Here is a 25,197-nt window from a genome sequence, read left to right as displayed (position 1 = left end):
ATCACGTGCATAATCGCGTTTGTGGTCACTTTTGAGAATGGTGTTTTCCTGCTAATGGAACATTTGATTATAGCCTACTGCCGTATGCGCATTGCTGCGCTTACAATGTGACAGCCTAATAGTTTATCAACATTTTAGGTTAAACGTTTTAGGTTAAACGTTCTCATCTGTTGTGTCAAGCTCATTGCTTCAAACAGGTTTTTTGATGCTAGTGGTTGTATTAATTTGGAATCTATCGCATCCCTACTATGTTTGGAATATTTATTTCTCGCACAGAATAGAATAGGTCAACTTTTCTACTATGGGGGATAGTAGATTGACATAGGCTAGTGCTTTTGCTGTTCGTTAGGCCTACTCATCTTGTTGGCTGACGAAAAGTCAATGTGGACCATACTTCCAATATCCTCAAAATGCGCTTTGGAATTGGATAAGGACACACGCGGTTGCGTCCCCGATGTGTCTGTCTTCACTTGTAGCCTGTGAGAAAGACCCGATCACGTGACTGAGAGCCATGTGAGTGAGAGGTGCTTCGGCACGCAGCGGGGAGAAGTGGCACAATGGCCACTGGCCGCTAAAGGCATGGATTTTTTTAGGAGGGTTTTCTTTTTTGCAGCTGGGAAATTCGAGGGATTATCAAGTGCTTGTCAAATTTGTGAATGAGAGACTGAAGTGTGTACAGCCTGTGCAAAAAACAAAGCTCAGCTCATGCCTTTAATGCAACTTTTTTCAAATCATCATTAGTCGCATCATGCAGCCTTTTAGAATGTATTAAAAATCTAAACATATAGCCCAACATTTGTATCACAACTAAAGTTACATAAATAACTCTAAATTAAGCATATAGGAGCACCTGTTTCTTTGTTAACTTCTCTGGGATATGTGGGACGCTAACGTCCCACTTGGCCAAAAGCCAGTAAAAATGCAGAGCGCCAAATTCAAATAAATTACTATAAAAATCAAACTTTCATGAAATCACACATGAAAGACACCAAATGAAAGCTACACTTGTTGCGAATCCAGCCAACATGTCTGATTTAAAAAAGGATTTACGGCGAAAGCACACCAAACGATTATGTTAGGTCAGTACATAGCCACAGAAAAACACAGCCATTTTTCCAGCCAAAGAGAGGAGTAACAAAAAGCAGAAATAGAGTTAAAATTAATCACTAACCTTTGATGATCTTCATCAGATGACACTCATAGGACTTCATGTTACACAATACATGTATGTTTTGTTCGGTAAAGTTCATATTTATATCAAAAAATCTGAGTTTAGGCAAAATCTGAGTTCTGTCTCACTTGGCCAAAAGCCAGAGAAAATGCAGAGCGCCATATTCAAATAAATTACTATAAAAATCAAACTTTCATTAAATCACACATGAAAGATACCAAATTAAAGCTACACTGGTTGTGAATCCAGGTAACATGTCAGAATTCAAATAGGCTTTTCGGCGAAAGCAAACGATGCTATTATCTGAGGATAGCACCATAGTAAACAGAGAGAAGCATATTTCAACCCTGCAGGCGCGACACAAAACGCAGAAATAAAAATATAATTCATGCCTTACCTTTGACGAGCTTCTGTTGTTGGCACTCCAATATGTCCCATAAACATCACAAATGGTCCATTTGTTCGATTAATTCCGTCGATATATATCCAAAATGTCCATTTATTTGGCGCGTTTGATCCAGAAAAACACCGGTTCCAAATTGTGAAATGTGACTACAAAATATCTCAAAAGTTACCTGTAAACTTTGCCAAAACATTTCAAACTACTTTTATAATACAACTTTAGGTATTTTTTAACGTAAATAATAGATCAAATTGAAGACGGGATGATCTGTGTTCAATACAGGATTTAAACAAAATGTAGCTAGACTTCTGGTCATGTGCCTCTAACAAACAGGACACAAGTGACCCTGATTCAAAATGGCCGTACTTCTTCATTACACAAAGGAAAAACCCTCAACCAATTTCTAAAGACTGTTGACATCCAGTGGAAGCGGTAGGAACTGCAAGAAGGTCAATTAGAAATCGGTATTCCCAATGAAAATCCATTGAAAAGAGAGTGACCTCAACAACAAAAAAATCTGAATGGTTTGTCCTCGGGGTTTCGCCTGCTAAATAAGTTCTGTTATACTCACAGACATGATTCAAACAGTTTTAGAAACTTCAGAGTGTTTCCTATCCAAATATACTAACCATATGCATATCTTATCTTCTGGGGATGAGTAGCTGGCAGTTGAATTTGGGTATGCTTTTCATCCAAACGTGAAAATGCTGCCCCCTATCCTAGAGAAGTTAACCGCTCAACACAGAACAGCCGCATATGCGGCCTCAAATCGTTTGGAGAAAATATCCTTTCTATTTTATTCAGCTACAGTATGTTCAATTGTATTCTTCATATTATAAAATAATGCCACGGAATTCTAACCAAATCTTGTCTGTTAAATTAACTAGTGTAGCCCACAGCCATATGGCATAGCCAGATCAGGACCTAACTAACATAAGTACAACGCAGAGTATGCTATTCTGTTCTTCTGAAATAGACTACATTTTCTTCATATCATGTTTCTTTAGACCTCTCGAAAATAGATAATGGATTTATTGTGATAGTGTAGGCTATATTACATGGATTTATTAGACTTTTTAAAATGTAGATATTCCAAAGTTATGCATCAGTGGCTTGTAGGATATGCTAAATGTGTTTATGTTAATTAACGGTCAATTACAAAATGTAATGACTGCCACAGCCCTAGTTGAACCAGACTAAAAGCTCAGTTGGTACCCTGTTTAACTGTTTCCTCACTCTCCTGTGCCCTCAGAGAACTGTGAGGATGATGACCCGGAAGCAGAAGATGGCAGCCATGATTTTGAACTGGGCACCGAGATGGACCAGGGTATGCAACCAACCTTTTCAACAAATCTACTGTTTAGTTTTCTAATTATTAATTTAATACTAGAGTGAGGTTTCACAGAATGTGTATGAACAAATGTAATTTATGAGCTATGATGACAGCAAGGGTAAGACACATTATCGGGTTCAAAGATGTACTTGTTAGTACATTGTTAGGGCAGAGACATGAGGCATCTCATCATTATATACAGATCTCTGGTATAAGTGAGAGTTCACCAGGAAGTTACATCACACTTACCTCTCACCTCACACTACAGATAAAACAATTAGCCACATATTTTACCGGATGTATACATTTGAAGCATCTGGTTGGAATTTCCACTCACTACAAAATATGGTGAGGTACACTACCATTCCAAAGTCACTTAGAAAAAGTCACTTAGAAATGTCCTTGTTTTTGAAAGAAAAGCAAATGTTTTGTCCATTTAAATAACATCAAATTGATCAAAAATACAGTGTAGACATTGTTAATGTTGTAAATGACTATCGTAGCTGGAAACAGCAGATAAAAAAATAAATAATGGAATATCTACATAGGCGTACAGAGGCCCATTATCAGCAACCATCACTCCTGTGTTCCAATGGCACATTGTGTTAGCTAATCCAAGTTTATCATTTTAAAAGGCTAATTGATCATTAGAAAACCTTTTTGCAATTATGTTAGCACAGCCCAAAACTGTTGTGCTGATTTCAATAAGCAATACAACTGGCCTCCTTTAGATTAGTTTCAGAATCTGGAGCATCAGCATTTGTGGGTTTGATTACAGGCACAAAATGGCCAGAAACAAAGACCTTTCTTCTGAAACCCGTCAGTCTATTCTTGTTCTGAGAAATGAAGGCTATTCCATGTGAGAAATTGCCAAGAAACTGAAGATCTCGTACAATGCTGTGTACTACTCAGAACAGCACAAACTGTCTCTAACCAGAATAGAAAGAGGAGTGGGAGGCCCCGGTGCACAACTGAGCCACAGGACAAGTGCATTAGAATGTCTAGTTAGAGAAACAGACGCCTCACAAGTCCTCAACTGGCAGCTTAATTAAATAGTACCCGCAAAACACCAGTCTCAACGTCCAGTGAAGAGGCGACTCCGGGATGCTGGCCTTCTAGGCAGAGTTCCTCTGTCCAGTGTCTGTGTTCTGTGTTCTTTTGCCTATCTTAATCTTTTATTTTATTTGGCCAGTCTGAGATATGGCTTTTTCTTTGCAACTCTGCCTAGAAGGCCAGCATGCCGGAGTTGCCACTTCACTGTTGACGTTGAGACTGGTGTTTTGCGGGTACTATTTAATGAAGCTGCCACTGTATTTCTGATCAATTTGATGTTATTTTAATGGACAAGAAATGTGCTTTTTCTTCAAAAACAAGGACATTTCGAAGTGACCCCAAACCTTTGAACATTAGTGTACATTATCGAGTTCTAAGATATACTTATTGTCTATATTATTACAGAAGACATTCCCTCCGACGCGGAGGCTGAGGCTTGTCTACACCAGTCAGAGATCAGTGAAGCATTTCCTGAAGAGGACAAGAAGTCGGAAAGTCAGGGGCTCGCCTCCAGCATTGAACAATCTAGTGTCAGTCCAGTGAAGTTAGTTGGGCAAGTTGTGCTCTCGCCAGTCAAACCACCGACTCCACAGCCTGATTCACAGGTAAGAAATGTTGGTAACACTTTACATTAAGTTGCCCCTATTACTCACAATGTAGGAGTTACGTAGGCTTTACTATATAATTACATGGTTATCGTGTTGTTGCGAAATCAGTTATTACACAATTGGAACATGGAATGTGTAATTACACATTCACTTTCTGAAGGTTATTCCACATGTGTAACTTGATGTTATTGCACATTTTCTTGTTCCACTATGTAATTAATGTTTTGTGATTACATGTTTGAAAGTCACCTGTGAATTACAATGTTAACAACTCAAACCAAAATCTGACCTTGTTACATGTTACTACAAGGTGCCACTACCATTGAATCCACATGTAATACCAGAGTTGATATATATGCTCAGACCTGGTAACAACAATTGTAACAAGGAACACCCTGTCATTATTAACTACCAGTCATTTTCAATGTGTTTATTTTTATGTTATGACCTGGCTCAAAGGTTAAACCGAATCAAGTGTAACGTTAGAACAATATAGTTACATAGGATCTACTTGTAATTGTCATGTACCTACCCAGGAGCAAGCAACTTAATGTAACGTGAAACCCAGTAGGGTATAACCTTTATAATTACTATGTAGTTACAATGTAACAACCTTTGCGGACACTAGGCTAAACAGGAGAAATTAGGAGACAGGACAACATTAGGTATAAACCTTTTCGTTACAGTGTACGTACAATCTTTAATAACCAACCATGTAATTACAATATTGTTACAAGGGATATGCACTTGGGATATGCACTGAGTGTACGACACATTAAGAACACCTGCTCTTTCCATGACAGACTGACCAGGTGAATCCAGGTGAAAGCTATGATCTCTTAATTATGTCACTTGTTAAATCCACTTAAATCAGTGTAGATCAGGTATTCCCAAACTGGGGTACGCCAAATAAAAATGTGATTGGCATAAAAAAAAATGAAAGGAATCTTCACTTTTTCAAACAATCATCTATATTTTACCAACGGGGCTATACATTTGGGTGAGGTTGTTTTCTCGCCTGAGTAGCCTCGTTTCACTGTCAAAAATAAAATTAAACCATCAAGTGTTCAGCAAAATAACAACAAAATGTCAAATACAGGTAGACTAGTCAAATAATTAACATCCAATCACATTAACCGTTACTCTCTCAAGGGAATTCCACTAACGTTCCGTATGTAGCCAAACGTAGCTGCTGCTCATTCCGTTTGCTCGAAAATTAATAAATGGTTAAAAAAAGTAAGGCCCGTGTCCATAGACACATACCAGCTCTACTGGTAGTACTGCTACTACCAGCAGTACTACAACTGCACCTGTCGAAGGCACAAGTTGTTCTGCTTCCACGAGCACATCCAATGCTAGCATCAGTAATCCTACATTTGTTGTTAGCCCAGCTAGCACGGACACTGACAGTTGTGAATCTGATGCAGTCGAAGAGATACTTCTCCCTTACCTGGGAAAGCACCGAACAACAGACGGGGATGTTGGACCATCGAAGAGGTGAAAATATGATGAGAACTATATTGATTTGGGGTTCACTTAACTTCACTAGGGTAGGGGGCAGCATTCTGAATTTTGATGAAAAGCGTGCCCAAATTAAACTGCCTGCTACTCATGCCCAGAAGATAGGATATGCATATAATTAGTAGATTTTGATAGAAAACACTCTATTTTAACAGTTTTGGAAACTTTAATGTCTGTGAGTATAACAGAACTGATATGGCAGGTGAAAACCAGAGGAGAATCCAACCAGGAAGTACTATTATTTTGAAAGGCTGTTTTTCCATTGTAACCCTACCATACAAAGACCTCGGACCCAGTTCACGAGCTCCGTGTCTTCCTCTACATGTGGCCAGTCTTTAGGCATTGTTTCAGGCTTTTACTCTGAAAAATGAGGGAGATACATCACCTTCAATCAGTGGCCATTGGAAATTTCCATTCATCAGCCATGCGTCTGATCGTGAACGCGCCTTTCTTGTTTCTCCTTTCCTATTGACGAAGCTTTGGTCCGGTTGAAATATTATTGATTGATTATGACAAAAACAACCAGAGGAATGATTTTATACATCGTTTGGGATGTTTCTACTAACTTTTATTGTACTTTTTAAAAAACTTTTCGGTCTGGTATTGGTGAACGTGCCTTCTGCATTCGGATTACTGGACAAAATGCGTGAACAAAAAGGACTTTTGTGACACCTCTTTTTGTTTGGAAAATGGCTGTATGGGTTTCTGTGGCTAGGTGCTGACCTAACATAATCGCTTTGATTTGACAGGAATGTCAGTGTACTGCCATGGCCAACGAAGAGCCCGGATCTAAATTCCATTGAGCACGTCTGGGACCTGTTGTATCGGAGTTGTTGAATCTTATCTTCATACAAATATTTACACTGAAAATAAACGCTGTTGTCAGTGAGTGGACTTCTTTTTTATAGTTTATATTGGGAGTAGTCGCTTTCCTCAGCCACAGTGTGTTAATATGTGCAAAAGTACTACTAAACCTTCACTCTTGTGCAGACATTTAGAAACAAAACATGCCAATTTAAAAAATAAGCCGCAGGAGTTTTTTGAGCGAGAATTAAGACGACTTTCGAGTAGTAAGACGTATAAAAACAACATATAACATTAATAAGAAGGTGCTAGACGCGTATTATATGGTGAGCTACCGAGTGGCTAGGACAGGCAAGCCCCATACAATTGTGGGGGACTTAATTCTTCCTACTGCTGCGGATATGGCTGGGACAATGCTGGGAGAAAAGGCCAAAAAACTATACATACAATGCCTCCATCAAACAACACTTTTTCACGACGCGTCAGTGACATGGCAGGAGATGTTTTGAAATTCGATGCGTTACAGCTGCATGGGTCAGCAGATGTGGCGGGCCTGGCACAGCTCCTGGTATACAGTTGAAGTCGGAAGTTTACTTACACTTGGGTTGGAGTCATTAAAACTCGTTTTTCAACCACTCCAAAAATGTCTTGTTAACTAACTATAGTTTTGGAAAGTTGGTTAGGACATCTACTTTGTGCATGACACAAGTAATTTTTCCAACAATTGTTTACAGACAGATTATTTCACTTATAATTCATTGTATCACAATTGCAGTGGGTGAGAAGTTTACATACACTAAGTTGACTGTGCCTTTTAAACAGCTTGGAAAATTCCAGAAAATGATGTCATGGCTTTAGAAGCTTCTGATAGGCTAATTGACATCATTTGAGTTAATTGGAGGTGTACCTGTGGATGTATTTCAAGGCCTACCTTCAAACTCAGTGCCTCTGCTTGACATCATGGGAAAATCAAAAGAAATCAGCCAAGACCTCAGAAAAACAAATTGTAGACCTCCACAAGTCTGGTTCATCCTTGGGAGCAATTTCCAAACGCCTGAAGGTACCACGTTCATCTGTACAAACAATAATACCCAAGCATTAACACCATGGGCCCACGCAGCCGTCATACCACTCAGGATGGAGACGCGTTCTGTTTCCTAGAGAATAACGTACTTTGGTGCGAAAAGTGCAATCCCAGAACAAAAGCAAAGGACCTTGTGAAGATGCTGGAGGAAACCGGTACAAATGTATCGATATCCACAGTAAAACGAGTCCTATATCGACATAACCTCGAAGGCCGCTCAGCAAGGAAGAAGCCACTGCTCCAAAACCGCCATAAAAAAGCCAGACTACAGTTTGCAACTGCACATGGGGACAAAGATCGTACTTTTTGGAGAAATGTCCTCTGGTCCGAGGAAACAAAAATATAATTGTTTGACCATAATGACCAACGTTATGTTTGGAGGAAAAAGGAGGACGCTTGCAAGCCGAAGAACACCATCCGAACCATGAAGCACCATCCGAACCATGCAGCATAATGTTGTGGTGGTGCTTTGCTGCAGGAGGGACTGGTGCACTTCACAAAATAGATGGCATCATGAGGACGGAAAATGATGTGGATATATGGCAGCAACATCTCAAGACATCAGTCAGGAAGTTAAAGCTTGGTCGCAAATGGGTCTTCCAAATGGACAATGACCCCAAGCATACTTCCAAAGTTGTGGCAAAATGGCTTAAGGACAACAAAGTCAAGGTATTGGAGTGGCCATCACCTCAATACCATAGAAAATGTGTGGGCAGAACTGAAAAAGCGTGTGCGAGCAAGGAGGCCTACAAACCTGACTCAGTTACACCAGCTCTGTCAGGAGGAATGGGCCAAAATTCACCCAACTTATTGTGGGAAGATTGTGGAAGGCTACCCAAAACGCTTGACCTAAGTTAAACAATTTAAAGGCAATGCTACCAAATACTAATTTGAGTGTAAACTTCTGAGCCACTGGGAATGTGATTAAATAAATCATCCTCTACTATTATTTTGACATTTCACATTCTAAGATAAAGTGGTGATCCTGACTGACCTAAGACAGGGAATGTTTACCACGATTAAATGTCAGGAATTGTGAAAAACTGAGTTTACATACACCTTAGCCAAATACATCTAACATTCCATTTTCAGCTGTATGTCTGTTATGTTTATGGGGGGTCAATTAAGGAAGACTTCCTCTTCTGCACACCACTGGAAACCAGGACAACATGAGAGGATATTTTTAAAGTATTGGACAGCTTTGTGACATCAAATGGCCTTTGGTGGTCAAGATGTGTTGGTATCTGTACTGATGGCGCAAAAGCCTTGACAGGGAGACATAGTGGAGTGGTAACGTGCGTGCAAGCAGTTGCTCCTGACGCCACTTTGGTACACTGCAGCATCCACCAAGAGGCTCTTGCTGCCAAGGGAATGCCTGACAGCTTGAAATACGTTTTGGAAATGGTTAACTTTGTGAAAGCAAGGCCCCTGAACTCTTGTGTATTTTCTGCACTATGCAATGATATGGGCAGCGACCATGTAACGCTTATACAACATACAGAAGTGCGCTGGTTATCAAGGGGCAAAGTATTGACACTTTTTTTGAATTGAGAGACAAGCTTAAAGTTTTCTTTACTGACCATCATTTTCACTTGTCTGACCGCTTGCATGATGACAAGTTTCTCACACGACTGGCCTATTTGGGTGATGTTTTTTCTCACCCTAATGATCTGAATCTAGAATTACAGGGACTCTCTCTGCAACTATATTCAATGTGCGGGACAAAATTGAGGCTATGATTACCAAGTTGGAGCAATTCTCTGTCTGAATTAACAAGGACAACACACAGGTCTTTCCATCATTGTATGATTTTTTTGTGTGCAAATGAACTCAAGCTTACTGACAATATGATATAGCAAAGCACCTGGAAGAGTTGGGTGCACAATTACGCAGGTACTTTCCCAAAATGGATGACACAAACAATTGGATTCGTTATCACTTTCATGCCCTGCCTTCAGTCCACTTACTGATATTTGAACAAGAGAGCCTCATCAAAATTGCAACAAGCGGTTCTGTGAACATTTTAATTTAATCAGATGCCACTGCAGATTTCTGGATTGGGCTGCGCTCAGAGTATCCTGACCTGGCAAATCACGCTGTTACTGATGCACTTTGCAACCTCGTACCTATGTGAGAGTGGATTCTCGGCCGTCACTAGCATGAAAACTAAATACAGGCACAGACTGTGTGTGGAATATAATTTAAGACTGAGACTCTCTCCAATACAACCCAACATTGCAGAGTTATGTGCATCCTTTCAAGCATACCCTTCTCATTAACCTGTGGTGAGTTATTCACAATTTTCAATGAATAAATAAAGTTGTTTATGTAAGATGGCTAAATAAAGAGCAAAATTATTGATTATTATTATATTACTTGTGCCCTGGTCCTATAAGAGCTCTGTGTCACTTCCCACAAGCCAGGTTGTGACACAAACTCACACTAATTCTTATGTTTAATAAATGTATTGTATTGTGTGTGGCAGGCTTACAATGATGGCAAAAAACAGCATTTGAGAGTGCGCTGACCCTGGTGCTAGAGGGGGTACGCAGCTGGAGGTTGAGTGTTTGAAGGTGTACGGGACTATAAAAAGTTTGGGAATCACTGGTATAGATGAAAGGGAGAAGACCGGTTAAAGAAGCATTTTTAAACCTTGAGACATGGATTATGTATGTGTGCCATTCAGAGGATGAATGGGCTAGACAAAATATTTAAGTGCCTTTTGAATGGGGTATGGAACTAGGATCCAGGCACACTGGTTTGTGTCAAGAACATGTTATTTCTCCAACCTCGTGAAAGTGACAAACTGGCCCGTTTTGATTTTCGTCAAAAACAACTTTATATCGAAGGAGTGTTATACCGGATGACGTGTTTCTGAGCTTCGCTAGACAACGTCGCCATGACATCACCTACAAGTGTGATCAGGGATTTTTATTGGAGCATCAGTTTCTGCCTGTCTTTGACCTAAGCTTGTTGCCTTCCTTTCGGACAACAACTCCCATTGTTAGGGCGGAGACATGACTAGTTAAATAAAGGTTAAAAAAAACATTTGATCTCCATACAGTTTTCTGTTTTCAAAATTATAATCTGTAAAAAACTTGAGTGTACTACGTTTTGTAGACTTTACCCTTTGCCAGAGTTAAGAAATGTCTTGTTTAGAAGGAGTGCAAGGGCGAATTGAGTTATTGCACACGTGCACTTCACAGAGTTGACGTTCCCTAACGGAAATATGCAAATAAATGCTAGAACACGCCAATAGGATCTCACTAGCTCGTGCTTGGTTCTGCCCACTATGAGTTATTTGCTCCCATTGGAAACAACAGGCTCTGGTCTATCTTGGGTTAGTTATTACAAGTCTTAGCTCACACTCTCCTCTGTAGCCAAAATGGAAGGCACATGCTATTTCTTTCTCTTAGTTTTTGTTGTTTTTGTATAGGTTTGTAATGTGCAAACGTGCATGTAAGTCTAAAAATAGTGAAATAACATTGTTAACTAAATGTTTTAATAAGTTGTATGACGATGTTGTAACGTTTATTGACCTAGTTGGAAAATGTGTTGACATTGTGCCAGTGCTTAGCTAGTTAGCTAGCTAACTACACTAGTGAGTGATGGGGAAAAGCTAGCCAGCTAGCTTGACCACCACCGGGTGTTAGTTTTACTGCAGTAGCTAAAATAGTTATTGCTTTGAGTCTAAAATGGGGAATTGAATTTGAATGGTTTGAATATGGTTTGTCATCCATTAAAGAAAAGTCAAACTGTCTCCTTATTTCTCCTGGTTAGCCTATTATAGCTACAAAGTAATAAAAAATGTCACTTTACATTGTTGCTTGCTCTTGGGTAAATACATTGTAAATACATGTATATCCCTTGTAACAACATTGTAATTACTGAGTTGGTTGTTAAATATTGTTACTTTGTACTTACAATGTAACAATCTTTAACTAAAAGAGTTATACCAAATGTTGTCCTTTCTCCTAATTTCTCCTCGTTAGCCTATTGTCTGCAAAGGTTGTTACATTGTAACTACATAGTAATTATAAAGGTTATACCCTACTGGGTTTCAAGTTACATTAATAAGTTGCTTGCTCCTGGGTAGGTACATGATAATTACAAGTTTATCCTATGTAAGTATATTGTTCTAACGTTACACTTGATTCAATATAACCTTTGAGCCAGGTCATAACATAAAAATGAACAAATTGAAAATGACCGGTAGTTAATGGCAGGGTGTTCCTTGTTACAATTGTCGTTACCAGGTCTGAGCATATTTATCAACTCTGGTATTGCCATGTAACTGCATAGTAAAGCCTATAACTCCTATGTTAACAGTTATTACTGCGTTAGTTACTTAATAATAGGGGCAACTTAATGTAAAGGGTTACCGAAATGTTTCCCCCTCATGGCATTCTATGAGTTTCTCAGAGTGTAAATGGTCCTCTTCCTCTGCTTGTCTTCCAGATGTCTCACCCCTCTCCCTGCCTGGTCAAGTCCCCCGGCATGCACTTTTTCCCAGAACCTTTTCCACTGGACATCACAACACCACAGAAGACAGCTCAGACTCCTAATGCCAAGAGCCCTCCATACCCTGCACCCACTATGTCCCCCATCCACTCCCCCGTTTGTTCCCCCGTCCATTCCCCTATCTGCTCCCAGCCTGTCCCACTGCTCGAAACCGTCACCACCAAATCCCCTGTTAACTCTCCGTCATGCTCCTGTCCCCCGACAGGGAACCCGCTGTCTCCCATCTGTGCCCAGCCACTGCCCTACCAAGAGCTTTCCTCATCCCTCACCTCCGACTCCCCCGTCAGAACTCAGCCTGTCCCTGCAGTCACCTCCACGCCGCTGGTCAAACCAGCCTCATCTGACAGGGCTATCCCCGAGCCACAAAAATCCCTAGACTTATCAGACCTGGAAACCCCTGTCAAGAAGACGGACATCATCGAGGAGTTCTGGCTGAAGAGTGCAGAGATCAGAAAGAGTCTGGGTCTCACCCCAATGGAACGTAGCAGCAGCAAATCCCCAGAGAAGAGTCCTGTTACTGTGGGAAGGGTTCCCACCCCGGACTCCTCTTCGCCCAAGTCCTACACCCCAGAGGACTTGTCGGAGGAGCTTTCCCCTTCCCCGTCCCCCTTCACTGGCCCCTCGGTAATCCACAGGCTGAACATTACAGTGGAGGGCCAGGTCATCTCCCCCGTGGAGCCCAAGAGCAAAGCCACGGATCAAAGGGACCTAAGCAGCAGCTCTGGCCTGGGCCTCAATGGCAGCACGACCACCAGCCAGACCAGCCAGGCAGCCAGCAACAGTTACAACACCTCCGACTCCACCATGCTCACCCCACCCTCCAGCCCCCCGCCGCCCCCACCCAACGAGGAGCCAGCCACCCTAAGGCAGCAGCAGAAGCACCATGTCTCCTGGAACAATGGGATCGATGGCCCCACTACACCTGAGCCAGCCAAGGCAGCACCCACCAAGATCAAGAGCCCTGTGCCTGCACCGAGGACCCAACTCAGCCCTGTGTCTGTGCCCAAGCCTGCCCCCAGGACTACACTGGTCACGTCACCAATCACAGCTCCGGTCAATGCTCCAGTGGTGATCATGAGACGGGAGAAGAACAGCAAACCACGTCGGGAAGAGGTGAGGAAGTCATTTGTGGAATGCATGGCAGAGATCCCGTTTGCAGACGACGTGGAGGACACGTATGACGAGCGGACACCAGACACAACCATGGACAGGTTCTACACCCCACCCACAAGCAGGCCCAACAGGGAGAGGGAGAAACCTCCTCTTCACTTGGCCCTGGCTATGGAGAATGGAACAGCCAATTTCCCCGGGAACCAGCAGGCCTCAAAAAACCTTAAGGCCCAGCAGTTCTCCCCTGAGGCCAAGGAAATAGCTGAAGAGCGGATGAGAGCCAGAGAGAAGTCAGTCAAGAGCCAAGCTCTAAAAGATGCTATGGCCAAGCAGCTCAGCAAGATGAAAGAGACGGACATGGCCAAGGACTCTGCCGCCACTGCTAAAGTGGTGTGGAACGTGGCCTCATCAGAGACATCCGGAAAAAGTACTAAGAAGTTGTCCGGCTCGCCAAAGACGTTTGCGGTGGAAGCTCTGGAGTCAAAAAAGGCAGAGACTTTGCCAGAGCTTTTCTTCAGCAGTCAGGTTAACAAGAGTCTGGACGGCTCGACTGTCTCCTCTGACGGCTCCGCCTCGGGAGGCAAGAGCAAGAAGCGCAACTCCCTTTTCTCGCCACGCAAGAACAAGGAGAAGAAGAAAGCCAAGAACGAGAGCCGGCTCTCCGACAAGCAATGTGCAGACGAGACGCCGTCGCCTCCCAAACACAAGTCCCTGTGGAAGGCAGTGTTCTCAGGGTACAAGAAAGACAAGAAGAAGAATAAGGATGACAAGTTGTGTCCCAGCACGCCATCCAGCTCTACCACAAATGACTCGGGGAAGAAGAGATCATCTCCTCTCGGGAGGTCATCAGGTGAGACAGACAGAGAAACAAGGGAGTTCATGGAGCCTGTAGTTTACCATGGACCATACTGCACTGACTTGCTTAGAGCTTGGTCAAGGCATTTAGTCTAGATATCAAATATTATTTGTCACATGCGCCAAATACAACAAGTGTAGACTTTACCGTGAAATGCTCACTTACGAGCCCTTTCCCAACAATGCAGTTAAAAAGTAAGACAATTAACAAATAGTTACAAAGAAAATGGCATCAATAAAATAACACAAAATAACAATAACGAGGCTATACACAAGGAGTACCGGTACCGAGTCAGTGTACTGGGGTACGATGTATTTGGGGGGGTTGATTTAGGTAATAGGTACATGTAGGTTTGGTTAGGGGATTGATTGAAGTACTATGTACATGTAGGTAGGGGGTGAAAAGCAGAAAGTCTAGGTAGCTGTTTAATTAACTGTTCAGCAGTCTTATGGCTTTGAGGTAAAAGCTGTTCAGGAGCCTTTTGGTCAGTCTTTGGTTATATGTTCTAGGCTAGTTATTTTAGTTATGGTCACTTCAAGTCCATACAGAAATAACAGGTAGATATGCTGTCTTTGTTTGTTTCTCCATTCCAGATTTGAAGTCGCGCCGAAACCGGAGCTTCTCTGAGGACTCAGATCTGTCATGTGATGATGTGCTGGAGAGGTCGTCCCTGAAGTCTAAGGCAGATGTGAGTCATGTTATTTTCATCTATCATCAGTTCACTAACGAAAACCTCACCCCCACTGTGGTATTTTTTTTTGTTTTCATATGATGATTTAAACTCTTAACTTCTCTGCGCTACGGATCCCTTTAGCGGGATCATTTTCCTAAACAACCGCTGAATTGCAGGGCGCAAAATATTACTAAAAATATTTATAATCATGCAATCACAAGTGAAATATACCAAAACACAGCTTAGCTTGTTGTTAATCCAGCTATCGTGACAGATTTTGAAAATATGCTTTGCAGCGAAAGCAATCCAATCTTTTGTGAGTGTATCAATCAATGCTACAACAGCTAGCCCCAAATTAGCATGGTCACGAAAGTCAGAAAAGCAATAAAATTAATCGCTTACCTTTGATAATTTTGGGATGTTTGCACTCAGGAGACTACCAGTTATACAACAAATGTTATTTTTGTTCGATAAATATTACTTTTATAACAAAAAAACGCCATTTGGGTTGCGCGTTATGTTCAGAAAACTACAGCCTCGTTCCGTTCGACAAAAATTCCAAAAAGTATCCGTAATGGTCGTAGAAACATGTCAAATGTTTTTTCTAATCAATCCTCAGGTTGTTTTTAGCAAACATAATCGATAATATTTCAACCGGACCGTAACCTATTCAATAAAAGAGAGAAAGAAAATGGAGAGCTACCCCTCTCGCGCGCAGGAATTAATCAGAGGACACCTGACTAGTTTTGAAAAATCTCGCTAATTTTTCAAAATAAAAGCCTGAAACTATGTCTAAAGCCTGGTCACAGCCTGAGGAAGCCATAGGAAAAGGAATATGGTTGATACCCCTTTAAATAAAAAAAACACTTCCGGGTTAGATTTCCTCAGGTTTTCGCCTGCAGAATCAGTTTTGTTATACTCACAGACAATATTTTGACCGTTTTGGAAACTTTGGAGTGTTTTCTATCCTAATCTGTAAATTATATGCATATTCTTCGATCTGGACCTGAGAAATAGTCCGTTTACCTTGGGAACGGACTAGCGTCAAGAGGTTAACCGAAGCGGCATATGGACATCTTTGACCTAGTGTTAGGCATTCAGAAGGAAATAATAGAGGAGAAAATGGAGAAGGAGAAAAAAATTGAGGGAAAGGGAAAAAGAAAGAGAAAAGGAATGAGAACGAGGTCGAGACCTTGATCGAATCATGAAGAATTCATAGAGCTACTACACCAGGTGCAACAGTGGGATGAACGCTTATGAATTTCAAACAAGCATCAAAATTCAAATGTTGAATGTCAATTACAATTACGTTTTTGAGGACTATATTTCACTAAAGCACCTAAATTCTTATTTTTAACAGGAAGTTATTTTTTGGTTAGAAACCCTAACTCAACCCAAAATAGAATTATAAAAGTAATCAAAAAAGGTCTGGAGCTTTTCCATTTTCTACATATTGAATTGGCATTTTATTCTGTCTGCAAGCAAAGTATTGTTATATTCACATTATAACTGGACTCGGGCATCGTCTAGGGTGGGAGTTGAATTTAATTAGTTTTACTTATCATATTAGCGAATAGTCAAAATATGCAGTGTCATTTGCATTTATTACGCTGAAATGGTTGAAATTCAAACTTGTTTAGTCCGCTGCTGCTGTGTTTGTGGAGGTTTATACAGTAGAATAGATGGATCTCAGTGCCAGAGGCACGCATTCATCATCCTAAACTTTTAAACACTTTCCAAAGCAACTTGGAAGAAAGAAAGTGGTCTTTTCCTGTTGCTATTGTCTTGCCCATGGTTATGGTCACAACAGTCTCTGAACATGTCGAAGCATCAATGGGTATGACAAACATGCTCAGAGTTTCCTCATATTTTGGACCCAGGCTCCTAGTCCCAGACGGTATAGGTCTGATGGTGCAGCATAAAATGTGGTTTTAGCTCAAGCACTTTAAGGGCACATCCCATTCATAAAGAGTGGATCTCTTCACTAGATCCTAATAGGCCTTCTGACACTCAATGAGGAATACCAGGGCTCATTTAGTTCTGTGGTTAATTTAGTGTTTGTAGTTCTTTTAGAGATGTGACGTTGAGTAGTGACCGTTCTGTGAGGTGAAGTAGTACATTTTCTTCTCAGTGGAATAGTAGGTAGTCTATTGTGACCTAGTTTTGGCTCAGACTCCTCTGCTGTTAGCTGTTCAGGTTAATCTATTTTTGGGCAAACCCTTAATATTCATTTAATCAACCGTTGTGCATCAATGTTTTGTTCACTTTGTCCCTGGGTGCCTTGGGTATCTATTTAAAAACAAATAATTTAATTTAAATGTTTCATGAATAATTCCTGGTAGTAATACTGATCCACAACTCATCATTGCACCCTCATCTTTGTGTAGGTGTGGGGCCTTTAACATTGCCTGTTTGATTGTGTTAGTCATTGGGTTGACATATGTGAGGGGGTTTGCCGATTTAATCCATTTAATCATTCCATTTGTTTGTTTGTTTTTTCTGTTTGTTTTGTTTTGTCTTTCCCCAAGTCTGTTTATGTCCCTCACGCATTGGCGTTCAAGAGAGCGTACGCCACAAAGGTAGTGTGTGCATACATGTCCATTGACCCACGCCATATCACCCCTGCGCATGCGCCAACCGTTGCACTACTACCCTAACCCTGTCTTTCCATTTTGCCACAGCGGTCACCTTGACTGCATAACTTACCCCCCCTTCCCCGCTGGAGATAAAAACTACTGCACTCCTTACTTTTCTGGTCACAATGAATGACAACTTTCCAATATGGCCGTCCATGTTTTTTCTTTGTCTGCTCCGGTCGGGTGTCAATCAGCTTATCTTTGGTCTGTACTGGTCTGATGTTAACCAACCCAGTGTTCTCCAGTGCTGCTATCGGATCCACTTGGATTCCAGCTACCTCTCCTTACTTACTTATTCTCTATAATACTATCGCTTTTCCTATATCACTCCAGCTTTTTATTGCAGAAAAATAATAACCGAAAGATGACAAAAATGGACATGGACAACTCATAAAATATCTATATATTTCCATACATTTCTGAGAATTTATAGACTGGGGAAATAATACAAGTGTGAAATATTGTACAAGGAAATCTAAGGTATCTCAGACATTTGTAGTTTTATGTGGATTTATGTCTGTTCAGTTTTAATTGTGGGCCTTGTCCCAGCTTTGTCCTAGCTATGCCATTTCTAGAATTGGTGAGCGCTTCTTGTACTCTCAATGGTAATCTTTGGTATAATGGATACTCCCACTGCGGAGGAGGAGAGCTATCGTTCTCTCCCATAGGAAAAGGCTCCTCTGGTGTTTTTCTGCAATGTCATATAGTATAATGTAATCTACAATCTATCAGTCACCCCTAGCTGGTTTCTCCCCTGTAGAAAACGTTCTGTGAATGTCTTCTGAACATTCTGTGAACGGTGAGGTTCCACTGTCCTGTATATGAAGAACTTGGTTCCCTCGGAGCCTGAGGGAGCACCTCTCTAAAGGCCTCTAACACAGTGTAATGTTGTTACAGAAAACCTACACAGAGGAGGAGCTCAATGCCAAGCTGACACGGAGGGTACAGAAAGCTGCCCGGCGACAGGCCAAGCAGGAGGAGTTGAAGAGGCTGCACAGAGCCCAGGTAAGTAGTCAATAGGATATGTTGTTTCTGGAAGAAAACGTAGTTGGTGGAGTATGGATCTTGTGTATTAGTCCACAGGAGGGTCCAACTGGCGAACCAAGACCGCTGTGAATTTTGAATGATTTTGGCAAGCCCAGTTTCATGTCTTTGAAGATCATCAAAACAGAACTTCATGCAGAGATCAAGACAATACTAATTAGCTATGCTCCCTCGGTGTTACTGCTTATGAATATTTTATAAGACAAAAAGTATGCCTTTTTACCAAAGAACAAAACCAATCCAACTTTGAGAAGTTAATTATTAAGAGGGTTTCAGACATGAACATTAAACTGTTCTCATACAAAGGTTTTTAGTCCAGGGAACTGTCAGTTCATTGAAATATTATGAATATGTGTGCAATGAGACACTCCGTGTGTGTGTGTGTGTTTGTGTGTATGTTCGTGTGTGTTCATATGTCAAATCAAATCAAATCAAATTTTATTAGTCACATACACATGGTTAGCAGATGTTAATGCGAGTGTAGCGAAATGCTTGTGCTTCTAGTTCCGACAATGCAGTAATAACCAACAAGTAATCTAACCTAACAATTCCACAACTACTACCTTACACACACACACAAGTGTAAAGGGATAAAGAATATGTACATAAAGATATATGAATGAGTGGTGGTACAGAACGGCATGGCAGATGCAGTAGATGGTATAGAGTACGGTATATACATATGAGATGAGTACTGTAGGGTATGTAAACATAAAGTGGCATAGTTTAAAGTGGCTAGTGGTACATGTATTACATAAAGATGGCAAGATGCAGTAGATGATATAGAGTACAGTATATACATATGAGATGGGTAATGTAGGGTATGTAAACATTATATTAAGTGGCATTGTTTAAAGTGGCTAGTGGTACATTTTTACATAATTTCCATCAATTCCCATTTTTAAAGTGGCTGGAGTTGAGTCAGTATGTTGGCAGCGGCCGCTAAATGTTAGTGGTGGCTGTTTAACAGTCTGATGGCCTTGAGATAGAAGCTGTTTTTCAGTCTCTCGGTCCCTGCTTTGATGCACCTGTACTGACCTCGCCTTCTGGATGATAGCGGGGTGAACAGGCAGTGGCTTGGGTGGTTGTTGTCCTTGATGATCTTTATGGCCTTCCTGTGACATCGGGTGGTGTAGGTGTCCTGGAGGGCAGGTAGTTTGCCCCTGGTGATGCGTTCTGCAGACCTCACTACCCTCTGGAGAGCCTTACGGTTGTGGGCGGAGCAGTTGCCGTACCAGGCGGTGATACAGCCCGACAGGATGCTCTCGATTGTGCATCTGTAGAAGTTTGTGAGTGCTTTTGGTGACAAGCCGAATTTCTTCAGCCTCCTGAGGTTGAAGAGGCGCTGCTGCGCCTTCTTCACAACGCTGTCTGTGTGGGTGGACCAATTCAGTTTGTCCGTGATGTGTACACCGAGGAACTTAAAACTTTCCACCTTTTCCACTACTGACCCGTCGATGTGGATAGGGGGGTGCTCCCTCTGCTGTTTCCTGAAGTCCACAATCATCTCCTTTGTTTTGTTGACGTTGAGTGTGAGGTTATTTTCCTGACACCACACTCCGAGGGCCCTCACCTCCTCCCTGTAGGCCGTCTCGTCGTTGTTGGTAATCAAGCCTACCACTGTAGTGTCATCCGCAAACTTGATGATTGAGTTGGAGGCGTGCATGGCCACGCAGTCGTGGGTGAACAGGGAGTACAGGAGAGGGCTCAGAACGCACCCTTGTGGGGCCCCAGTGTTGAGGATCAGCGGGGTGGAGATGTTGTTACCTACCCTCACCACCTGGGGGCGGCCCGTCAGGAAGTCCAGGACCCAGTTGCACAGGGCGGGGTCGAGACCCAGGGTCTCGAGCTTGATGACGAGTTTGGAGGGTACTATGGTGTTAAATGCTGAGCTGTAATCGATGAACAGCATTCTCACATGGGTATTCCTCTTGTCCAGATGGGTTAGGGCAGTGTGCAGTGTGGTTGCGATTGCGTCGTCTGTGGACCTATTGGGTCGGTAAGCAAATTGGAGTGGGTCTAGGGTGTCCGGTAGGGTGGAGGTGATATGGTCCTTGACTAGTCTCTCAAAGCACTTCATGATGACGGAAGTGAGTGCTACGGGGCGGTAGTCGTTTAGCTCAGTTACCTTAGCTTTCTTGGGAACAGGAACAATGGTGGCCCTCTTGAAGCATGTGGGAACAGCAGACTGGGATAAGGATTGATTGAATATGTCCGTAAACACACCAGCCAGCTGGTCTGCGCATGCTCTGAGGACGCGGCTGGGAATGCCGTCTGGGCCTGCAGCCTTGCGAGGGTTAACACGTTTAAATGTTTTACTCACCTCGGCTGCAGTGAAGGAGAGCCCGCAGGTTTTGGTAGGGGGCCGTGTCAGTGGCACTGTATTGTCCTCAAAGCGGGCAAAAAAGTTGTTTAGCCTGTCTGGGAGCAAGACATCCTGGTCCGCGACGGGGCTGGTTTTCTTTTTGTAATCCGTGATTGACTGTAGACCCTGCCACATACCTCTTGTGTCTGAGCTGTTGAATTGCGACTCGATTTTGTCTCTGTACTGGGACTTAGCCTGTTTGATTGCCTTGCGGAGAGAATAGCTACACTGTTTGTATTCGGTCATGCTTCCGGTCACCTTGCCCTGGTTAAAAGCAGTGGTTCGCGCTTTCAGTTTCACGCGAATGCTGCCGTCAATCCACGGTTTCTGGTTTGGGAATGTTTTTATCGTTGCTGTGGGTACGACATCGTCAATGCACTTCCTAATGAACTCGCTCACCGAATCAGCATATTCGTCAATATTGTTGTTGGACGCGATGCGGAACATATTCCAATCCGCGTGATCGAAGCAGTCTTGAAGCGTGGATTCAGATTGGTCGGACCAGCGTTGAACAGACCTGAGCGCGGGAGCTTGTTGTTTGAGTTTCTGTTTGTAGGCTGGAATCAACAAAATGGAGTCGTGGTCAGCTTTTCCGAAAGGGGGGCGGGGGAGGGCCTTATATGCGTCGCGGAAATTAGTATAACAATGATCTAGGGTTTTTCCAGCCCTGGTAGCACAATCGATATGCTGATAGAATTTAGGGAGTTTTGTTTTTAGATTAGCCTTGTTAAAATCCCCAGCTACGATGAATGCAGCCTCAGGGTGTGTGGTTTCCAGTTTACAAAGAGTCAGATAAAGTTCGTTCAGGGCCATCGACGTGTCTGCTTGGGGGGGAATATATACGGCTGTGATTATGATTGAAGAGAATTCCCTTGGTAGATAATGCGGTCGACATTTGATTGTGAGGAGTTCTAGATCAGGTGAACAGAATGACTTGAGTTCCTGTGTGTTGTTATGATGATCACACCACTTCTCGTTAATCATAAGGCATACCCCCTTGTGTGGGTTCTGGCCTGTCATTCCTCCCTCGGATAATCCAGAGGGTTAGGGTTAAGTTTACTCCACGTTTCACTCCATTTATCTATGTCCGTGTATGCACGTAGGTGGAGTGGGATTTTTGGAGTAGCGGACACCTTCTGGTAACATAATATCCTCGCCGGTCCCATTCACATTGGGGCAATAGCAAAAAAAAAAAAAATGTATTTTGTGAAAGCAAGGAAGAGTTTCCTTTGCTAGTAGTAGCTAGCTGGCAGCAGCTTGGCTAAAAACATTGCAAGCTAGCTATCCTTTTTAGCTTCCCACATCTCCATGTGAAATAATAATATTTATAATAAAAAAATATGCTCTGGCAAATATTCTTATACTTGCCTGTGTAACCTAAAACAATATACCAGTTTGATATGCTGATTGTGTATTTATTCCCATATCAGCTAAAAATCGAAAGTCATCATGTTTTGGTCACGGAGAAAAAATCACATGGCGAGCAGCATGTTCTACCATTTCACAATAGCCTGTAATCACTAGTTATTACTTCCCAACAAAATAGGTTTCTTATTGTGTGGTTTACTGTTTAAAAAGTTATAAGATTATATGAAAAATGATCAATGAAAAATAGGTTACTTTTGATGAATAGCCTATAGATCAGATCAAGGGACCAAGCGAAAACACACAGCCCCCACGGCTGCAGAAGGAATGAGGCGTCCCTCAATTTTCATGTAGTTAGAAAGTATGTTGAATGCCGGAATGTATTACAAGGAGCCACCCCTTTTTGTAAACGACATTGCAATTCTCTGAATCTTGCGTTTACTTAAAGCTTGTAGTAAGCTTTAGTGTGTGTGTGTGTGTGTGTGTTCTGAATTGTTCTCTGGCATGTCGTTGCTCCCTCAGATCATCCAGAGACAGCTGGAGCAGGTGGAGGAGAAGCAGAGACAGCTGGAGGAGAGGGGCGTGGCCGTGGAGAAAGCCCTGCGAGGGGAAGCAGGTACCCATCTGTCACTCACTTCTTCTTTTTCTGATTGGGTTACATCCCCCCAGGGTCCACACATGGGGTGGGGTCCTACTTTTTACGGAGTGGATACGGATATGAAGTTTCTTTATCCCAGTTTTCCCAGGCTAAAAATACAGATTTTTCTGCTCATGTGCAGGTTTGAGTTTTTTGTTGCGGTGTGCCCACTCCGCTGCCTATGTAGCTGAGTGCACCGCTGCCACTCCCCCCTCCTTGATCACCTTTGTCTGGTCATTGGTGTAGCCTACAGACTTTATGTTGTGCACAAAACTGTTCCAACTCTTGCATTCCCTCAGTAGGCTATTAAGCATAAGCGCGATTTCCTACAAACATCATGTTGTGCACAAAACTGTTCCAACTGTTGCATTCCATGTCTCAGTAAGCATAAGCCTGATTTCATGTTCTTTTTTCAGGAGGTGAGGAGGCTATATGCAGCTATTTAAATGTTTTACTCAAAATTCATTATCAGTATTGCAAACATACTTACGACACAGACAGTCTAGCGATTTCATGTTCTTCTTAGCTGATGAGGTACATGCAGCTATTTACTCTCGCCACGATATCAGCATATACAGCATAACTATGGCACCGGTTGATACAAAATTAACTTCCCATTGTCCGACTCTTTTTACCGGTCCGGATACAAGCTCAGCTGCCTAGAACGTTTGGCTGCCCAGATGTGGAACGTAGCAAGACAAAGATACGCAGTAAAATTAGCAATTGAATGTTATTTCAATTGAATGTTATCATCATTGCAAACATTGGCTAAGCTGTGCAGGCAGACAGGCAGTCAAGTAGTGTTCTTTTTTCACTAACTAGGATGTGGCAGCAACTATAAAGATGCAGTGCATTCAGAAAGTATTCAGACCCCTCAACTTACTCCACATTTTGTTACAGCCTTATTCTAAAATGGATTAAACGGTATTTTTTCCTCATCAATCTACACACAACAACCCATAATGACAATGCAAAAACAGGTTTTTAGACATTTTTGCAAATTTATTAAACCTAAAAAACTGATCACATTTAGATAAGTATTCAGACCCTTTACTCAGTGTTGGGCTCTGGCTGGGCTCTGGCTGGGCCACTCAAGGACATTCAGAGACTTGTCCTGAAGCCACTCCTGCGTTGTCTTGGCTGTGTGCTTACGGTCGTGGTCCTGTTGGAAGGTGAACCTTCCCTCCAGTCTGAGGTCCTGAGCACTCTGGAGCAAGTTTTCAACAAGGATCTCTCTGTACTTTGATGCGTTCATCTTTCCCTCAATCAAGCCTGACTAGTCTCACAGTACCTGCCGCTGAAAAACATCCCCGCAGCATGATGCTGCTACCACCATGCTTCACAGTAGGGATGGTGCCAGGTTTTCTCCAGATGTGACACTTGGCATTCAGGCCAAATAGTTGAATCTTGGTTTCATCAGACCAGAGAATCATGTTTCTCATGGTCAGAGTCCCTTAGGTGCCTTTTGGCAAACTCTAAACGGGCTGTAATGACTTTTACTGAGGAGTGGCTCCCGTCTGGCCACTCTACCATAAAGGCCTGATTGGTGGACTGCTGCTAAGATGATTGTCCTTCTGGAAGGTTCTCCCATCTCCACAGAGGAAATCTGGAGCTCTTTCAGAGTGACCATCTGGTTCTTGGTCACCTCCCTGACCAAGGCCCTTCTCCCCCGATTCCTGTTTGGCCGGGAGGCCAGCTCTAGGAAGAGTCTTGGTGGTTCCAAACTTCTTCCATTTAAGATTGGTGTAGACCACTGTGTTCTTGGCGACCTTAAATGCTGCGGACATTTTTTGGTACCCTTCCCCAGATCTGTGCCTGTTTTTGCTTTGTTATCATAGGGTATTGTGTGTTGATTGATGATTCAAAAAAATATTTAATCCATTTTAGAATAAGGCTGTACTGTAACAAAATGTGGAAAAAGGGGTCTGAATAATTTCCGAATGCACTGTAAGCCTACATCATCAGACAAAATGCTAATTATTTTTGCTCCAAAGTGTAGGGGGTGACTGCAAT

The 25,197-nt window shown here is 42.3% G+C and overlaps 1 protein-coding gene across 11 annotated transcripts in view; it reads left to right on the top strand.

Annotated features, from left to right (window-relative positions):
* The window catches only part of LOC139583966 (protein-methionine sulfoxide oxidase mical3a-like), a 155,487-nt gene that overhangs the window by 110,130 nt on the left and 20,160 nt on the right, over positions 1-25,197 (top strand). For 9 of the 11 annotated variants that reach the window (XR_011676653.1, XR_011676652.1, XM_071415431.1 and 6 more), the window contains 7 exons: positions 2,827-2,901; positions 4,366-4,565; positions 12,436-14,458; positions 15,058-15,152; positions 17,666-17,716; positions 18,671-18,778; positions 23,070-23,163. Coding sequence is in view for 9 of the 11 variants with exons in the window: in XM_071415431.1 (XP_071271532.1) it covers positions 2,827-2,901; positions 4,366-4,565; positions 12,436-14,458; positions 15,058-15,152; positions 17,666-17,716; positions 18,671-18,778; positions 23,070-23,163 (2,646 nt within the window). In the remaining 2 variants the exon portion in view is untranslated. The remainder of the gene's footprint in view (positions 1-2,826; positions 2,902-4,365; positions 4,566-12,435; positions 14,459-15,057; positions 15,153-17,665; positions 17,717-18,670; positions 18,779-23,069; positions 23,164-25,197) is intronic. The other 2 variants (XM_071415437.1, XM_071415441.1) reach the window with 1 other exon arrangement.

The sequence above is a fragment of the Salvelinus alpinus genome, chromosome 9, assembly GCF_045679555.1.
Source record: "Salvelinus alpinus chromosome 9, SLU_Salpinus.1, whole genome shotgun sequence".
NCBI classification, from domain to species: domain Eukaryota; kingdom Metazoa; phylum Chordata; class Actinopteri; order Salmoniformes; family Salmonidae; genus Salvelinus; species Salvelinus alpinus.
The sequence above is the reverse complement of the archived record's forward strand: the minus strand, read 5'-3'. Positions and strand labels throughout refer to the sequence as shown.